Genomic DNA, 7,254 nt, shown 5'->3' with positions numbered 1-7,254 from the left:
ACTCTCTCAGTTGCATTTCCATTTTTCTGTGTACAAATGAAGACCGAAATAAGAAAGTCCCACCTAAGCCAACGTTCGAACAAAACTAATTCTTGCCATCAAACAGTCAAACCGGGTCATCAAATTATACCACGATATTAAGAAGTATAAATCAGTTAAGTCTTTGAAATTAATTTAGTATTACCCTCCTCTTAAAAGAAAAAAAAGATTAAGTTTGAATCTAATCAGTAATTACTTGACAATGTTGTGAATATACATGTTTTTACACTTGTAGTATGAATATTGCTATTAATTTATCTAGCTAGCGTCGTAGTTTTAAACTGCGATTGAGATAATATAAATTCTTATCTTTTCGAATATTAAAGGTTCTTATCATTGTTTAATTTTCAGTTTCTGTTTTTAATTAAAGTGGATAATACTGACTTTCATTATGGATTTATTTAGGTACTATATTACTTATTTGTTTTTTGGCCTATGATTTTGAATTCGTTGACATCACAACTAGAGATCACACTTGACATTTCATATTTCTGCGATAATTCCTGAAAACTGTTTGCTAAAGGCCCATTCACATTGTGACATTACTAATACTGATATTTAGCTGGCACTAATATAAGGCAATAAGATTTTCTGTTTAAATTAAAAATTCGATGAACACTTGTGATTATCTCAGTTTTGTGATAGCTAAATTTCGGTGCTAGAAAATCTCAGTATGAATGAGCCTTAAATTGTTCGCAAAGGGAGGGTCAGCAGAGAAATGTAGATTGAAGAGAAAATCCTTGTAAAATGTGTCACCAAATATCTGTTGCCACACGTTTTCTGACGGATTGAAATTCATGACGGTCCTTGTAGGCATACTTCGTTTGCCAACTTGAAGGTTGTGACGATTTGAGTGCTGCGAATCTTGCCATATCAAGTGAAGCCCATAACAAGACGCAGCTATCTAGTTTGGAGAGTCTAGCTCTAGCTCTCGAGAGTCTTCAAAATACAGACTTTGCCTTTTTTTTTATCTGGTAGAGATTTCGATGTCAAGTGTGCCATTTCAATATATGCTAGATGAGAGATATGTGAACAGCCTAACCCTGTCAATAGCGTCGTGATTAATGTCAAAAGTTAAGGATGACGTCGATGCGGTCTTATCTATTGGCTTTATCCTTGTTTTCTTCAAGTTGATTTGCAGCCTAACTGTAGACACAGGAGAAAAGTTCGTCTCAAGTACATAATTAAGTGGTCAGTGGACAGCTAAAATACGAAAACCGATAATCTCTTGATTGGAGGTATAGATAGATAGATAGGTGTATTTTAAAGCAACATATACGGACATGAACAGAGTAAAATAAAATAAACGAAAGGCACAAATAACATAAACTTTGATCAGCAATCATCATAACACACTTAAATGAAACACTACATCAACCTGATAATAGTAGCCTACTGAATACTTGAAAACACGGTTATTGAAAAGAGCACTTAACATATGGAAAAATACTTAATAGAACATAATATTTATTTTATATTGCTATTATAAATAATTATTTGTAGTAAATAATAATGAATAATTATTTATTTTATATTTATTTTTCCTTTATTTAACAAAATTTTCCAGATATTTTACCATTCTACAAGTAAACCTAGGCGGCGTACTATTTAAGACACCTGGAAATATCAACTCATTTTTTCTATATATCAATTCCTTTATCTTAGAGAGTCCCTGGCACCGGCTTAAGCGAGGTACTAAATAATCCTCTTTAACTCTGCAAAGCGGGCAAGTATATCTGTCTTCATTGGAACATCTTTCTTTAGAATATTTTATAAATCTTGTACTAGTTGGCAGGCAGTTAGCCCTGAGCTGCATCCAGAAAGCCAAATATCTGGCTGGTAAATTCAGCTTAAGGTAGAATTCCTGCCCATAAACCACCTTAATATCCTTAAAAACTTTTATTTTCTAATCTTTTTATTTCCTCACTCCATTTCCGGATCATTTGATTCTCTAGTACTATCAAACAGTTTGTGGTAACGAACTATAGTAAGGAGCGACCCGGCTCAATAGTAACCAAAACTCTAATTTCTGTTCGTTTTTAGTTTTATTGTCGCTCCTTACTTTTAGCTAAAAAAAAACTTGTTTTTTTATTATTTAATCTTAATCTCATTCTCCCATTTAGCATTTATATCCTTTGGTCTACCTTCATTCCAAACAAAAAAAAAAAAACCTGTTTGTCTAAAATGTCTTTGATTTTTATTGGCCATGATCTTTTTTCTCCTGCGAGAGCAAATCTTCATAAGCTTCCTTAAGCAACCTTTCACTCGGTAGCTGGAAGACTCTCAACCAAAATTTAATCATTGAAACTAGTGTGTAATTTCTTATTGGCCATATACCCAGATCGCCTTTTAAAAACTCGTGAATGAGTTGTTCTATGCAGCCCAAACAATCTCTTCAAGTACCCTAATTGAATGTTCTCTAGCTAAGCCGTTTTCTCATGCCCCCAAATCTCCGGTCCGTAATGTTGTCGATAAAAAGACCCTTTTATGTAATGACAATTTTTTCATTCCCATTACAGTATTCTGGAAAATTGTAAACATTGCTGCATTTTACCGGTTCAACGTTTCCTTTATATTTGAATTGCATCTTCCATTCCTTTGAAAAATATATCCAAGATACTTAATTTTATCTACAACTTGTATCTCCTTCCCCTTAAACCAATATTTACTTTCAAATTTATCATTCCTCTTGTTAAATATCAAATAAAAAAAAACTAATTTTTTTTAGCTGAAAGTAAGGAGCGACATTAAAACTTAAAACGAACAGAAATTACTCAGTATATGAAATGGGTTGTCCCCTCCGCAATCCCTCGCTCTTTACGCTAAAGCTTTTAATTTTTTTAAAAAGTAGAATTGTGGCAAAGAGTCAAACTTTAGCGTAAAGAGCGAGGGATTGCGGAGGGGACAACCCATTTCATATACGGAGTAATTTCTGTTCGTTTTAAGTTTTAATGTCGCTCCTTACTTTCAGCTAAAAAAATTAGTTTTTTTTATTTAATTTCTGAACGTTTTTGAATTAATGCATGTTTGGTGTTGGCTCTCCGCACATAAATTATTAAAATGAAATTTGTATATTAATTCTATTTTTGGCTAAATGGCTTTCTCTTAGTTTTGATCAGACGATTTTGAGAAATAAGGGGTGGAGAAGGAGGCCTAGTTGCCCTCCAATTTTTCGGTTTCTTAAAAAGGCAACTAGAACTTTTAATTTTTAACGAAAGTTTTTATTAGTAAAAAATATACGTAACTTAAGAATTAACTTACGTAACAAACTTTCATAACCTTGTTTTTATTATGTATACGAGGGGGTTTGTACCCTCGTTAATACCTCGCTCTTTACACTAAATCGTAAGTTTTGTCCCAATTCTTTAAGAATGACCCCTGAATCAGAAAGGCCGTAGAATAAATAGTCGAAATTACTAAAAATACTTTTACATAAAGAGCAAGGTATTTATCTCCTCCTAAATACCTCGCTCTTTATGCTAAAGTATTTTTAGAACCCCTCATATGCGTAATAATCTCTGTTCGTTTTACGTTTCAATACTACTTCTTCCTTTCATTTGAAAAAACGTTTTCATGTTTATTTTTTATTGTTTTCTTATAGTAATGCTAGAAAATCCTGCGCCCTTTTCATTGAATTTTTCTTCCCCCATGACAGATTCCTCCAAGGGAAGATCCTCCAACATAGCCCCCTCTCCCCAGCCCCACCCCCAAACAAAATAAAATCCCCCTGAAAACGTCTTTACACTTCCCAATAACTATTATTATATGTAAACACTGGTCAAAGTTTGTAACTTGCAGCCCCTCCCCCAGGGATTTTGGGGGAGTAAGTCATTCCCAAGACATAGTTATTATGGTTTTTGACTATGTTCAACAAAATGGCTATCTCATAATTTTGATCCGTTGACTTTTGGAAAAAAATGAGCGTGGGAGGGGGCCTAGATGCCTTCCAATTTTTTTGGTCACTTAAAAAGGGCACTAGAACTTTTCATTTCCGTTAGAATGAGCCCTCTTGTGACATTCTAGGACCACTTGGTCGATACGATGACCCGTGGAAAAACAAAACAAAAAACAAACAAATAAACACGCATCCGTGATTTGTCTTCTGGCAAAAAATACAAAATTCCACATTTTTGTAGATAGGAGCTTGAAACTTCTACAGTAAGGTTCTCTGATACGCTGAATCTGACGGTGTCATTTTTGTTAAGATCCTACGACTTTTAGGGGTTCTTTCCCCCTATTTTCCTTAATAAGGTAAATTTTCTCAGGCTCGTAACTATTGATGGGCAAGACTAAACTTGATGAAACTTATATATTTAAAATCAGCATTAAAATGCGATTCTTCTGATGTAGCTATTGGTACCAAAATTCATTTTTTAGAGTTTTGGTTACTATTGAGCCGGGTCACTCCTTACTACAGTTCGTTACCACGAACTGTTTGATAATCACTTTTGATTTCTGAATATTTACCTGAAGGCAAAACCCTGCTTTACTCTTTTCTTAACCTTAGTAGGCCTTGAAAGACCAGACCCACATATTCTTACTATTGCACTAGTTTCAAAATACATATTTACAACCAAATGAATGAAACAAGAAGGAACCCCCTCCCATCGCCTAGGATTTTTTTAAGTAGAACTCTGTTAACATTATCCAACGCTTTTTTTAGTCCAAAAATGGAACATATATCTTAGTTTTTCTTGATCCATACTTTTCAATTAGTCCGCTTAAAATAAACACTATCTGTAGTACTATAACCTATTCTATAACCTCCCTGTTCTTCTTTCATAACTCCAAAATCCTCTAGCCATTCATTTAACCGGCAATCTAAAATTCATTTAATTTAAATCGGCAATCTTTTGTTAAATATAGGAGCTAAGGCCTATAGCTCTCATGATCCCTGGGGCTCCCCCTTTAAATATAGGTACCATTTGCCATATATGGCAAGTCCAATCTATTAACCTCAATTTATTAAATCTATTTAGATAATGAATAAATGTTAAAACCCGTATTAATGTTGACAAAGTGGATCCGTGTAAAATGCAGCATTCTGGCACTGATGAAAATAAACTGGGCAATACGTTGTCACTGGCTATGCATAGTCAGTTGGTAGTATAGCGCTGCAAGAACCTCTGGCGTGCACTGCCAAGAAGTAGATTGTGACTATCGAGAGACTCATGAGACTATGTAGCATTTATTAGTATGCAAACTGCAAATTACAGTATACAGGTATTTGATCAAGTAGTCGATCAATGCCCCAATCATTTAAGTTGACGTACCAAATTTGAAAAAAAAACAGTAAAGATTTGTGATTACTTTTTCAAGGTTTTCTGTCGACTCAGTCCCAAAAAACCTGGTTAATCGAATAACCCCAAAAATTAATGAATGCTAAAAAAGCTGTAAGTATGCTTGCAGCTTTTGACTTTGATGTACTTTTTGAACTGCATCTAGAAGGAAATGATGAAAATCTGGTGTTTTTTTTTTTTTTTTTTACAACTAAACAAGAGGGGACAACACTAGCCTGGATATAAGCTTGCAAAAACTTGCTTATTCTTGGTATCTATAAGAAAGCAATAATTTGCTCTCAACCAACACTCTTATCAACCTTGAACAGTCTAGAATAAATTAGTTTTTAATTAAAAAAAAAACTTTAATAAACTGATTTAATAATGAAAAAAATATTTTTAATAACTCTTGCTTCTTTTACAAGCGTTTTTTCGTCAATCCAATTAGAAAAGTGTCATTACTTGCACAATCCATAAACAGTAAAGGTATTCGTATACAAATGTATTAGAAACAATAGAGATCTTGTTTTTGAGGACCTTGAAACAAAGTTTTAAGGTCAACAAACAAGGTCAAAACTTTTGACCTTGTTTTTTTTATTGTTTTTGAGGATTCCTTTTCTATAGCTGCTCACTTCACAATGACCTAACAATTCTAAGAAACTTTAAAGCAGTGTGTTAAACGTCATTCATTCCACGTCCGTGGAATGAATGATCATTCCACGTCATTCATTCATTCCGTCATTCATTTCAGTCTTCTTCTCCTTATTCTATACTCAAATGTGCTCGTTCTGCTGGTCTTCATGTCAAACAGTTCGTGGTAACGAACTGTAGTAAGGAGCGACCCGGCTCAGTAGTAACCAAAACTCTAAAAAATTGAATTTTGATATCAATAGCTACATCAAAAGAATCGCATTTTAATGCTGATTTTAAATATATAAGTTTAATCAAGTTTAATCTTACCCATCAAAAGTTACGAGCCTGAGAAAATTTGCCTTATTTAAGAAAATAGGGAGAAACACCCCCTAAAAGTCGTAGGATCTTAACGAAAATGACACCATCAGATTCAGCGTATCAGAGAACCCTACTGTAGAAGTTTTAAGCTCCTATCTACAAAAATGTGGAATTTTGTATTTTTTGCCAGAAGACAAATCACGGGTGCGTGTTTATTTGTTTTTTTTTTTTTTTTTTTTTTTTTTTTTTCTTTTCCCCAGGGGTCATCGTATCGACCAAGTGGTCCTAGAATGTCACAAGAGGGCTCATTCTAACGGAAATGAAAAGTTCTAGTGCCCTTTTTAAGTGACCAAAAAAATTGGAGGGCATCTAGGCCCCCTCCCACGCTCATTTTTTCCCAAAGTCAACGGATCAAAATTTTGAGATAGCCATTTTGTTCAGCATAGTCGAAAACCATAATAACTATGTCTTTGGGGATGACTTACTCCCCCACAATCCCTGGGGGAGGGGCTGCAAGTTACAAACTTTGACCAGTGTTTACATATAGTAATGGTTATGGGGAAGTGTACAGACGTTTTCAGGGGGATTTTATTTTGTTTGGGGGTGGGGCTCAGGAGAGAGGGCTATGTTGGAGGATCTTTCCTTGGAGGAATCTGTCATGAGGGAAGAAAAATTCAATGAAAAGGGCGCAGGGTTCTCTAGCACTACTATAAGAAAACAATGAAAAATAAACATGAAAACGTTTTTTCAAATGAAAGGAAGAAGTAGCATTGAAACCTAAAACGAACAGAGATAATTACGCATATGAGGGGTTCTAAAAATACTTTAGCATAAAGAGCGAGGTATTTAGGAGGAGATAAATACCTTGCTCTTTATGCTAAAGTATTTTTAGTAATTTCAACTATTTATTCTACGGCCTTTCTGATTCAGGGGTCATTCTTAAAGAATTGGGACAAAACTTACGATTTAGTGTAAAGAGCGAGGT

General features: G+C 34.3%; 1 protein-coding gene across 1 annotated transcript in view; it reads left to right on the top strand.

Annotated features, from left to right (window-relative positions):
• Positions 1–384: 384 nt before the first annotated feature.
• Positions 385–7,254, top strand: part of LOC136029890 (tripartite motif-containing protein 2-like) — a 93,615-nt gene continuing 86,745 nt past the window's right edge. The window contains exon 1 of the mRNA XM_065708373.1: positions 385–444. Coding sequence (XP_065564445.1) covers positions 431–444 — 14 coding nt within the window. The 5' untranslated portion in view covers positions 385–430. The remainder of the gene's footprint in view (positions 445–7,254) is intronic.

The sequence above is a fragment of the Artemia franciscana genome, chromosome 8 (assembly GCF_032884065.1).
Source record: "Artemia franciscana chromosome 8, ASM3288406v1, whole genome shotgun sequence".
Taxonomy (NCBI): domain Eukaryota; kingdom Metazoa; phylum Arthropoda; class Branchiopoda; order Anostraca; family Artemiidae; genus Artemia; species Artemia franciscana.
This window is presented reverse-complemented; position numbering and strand designations above follow the sequence as displayed.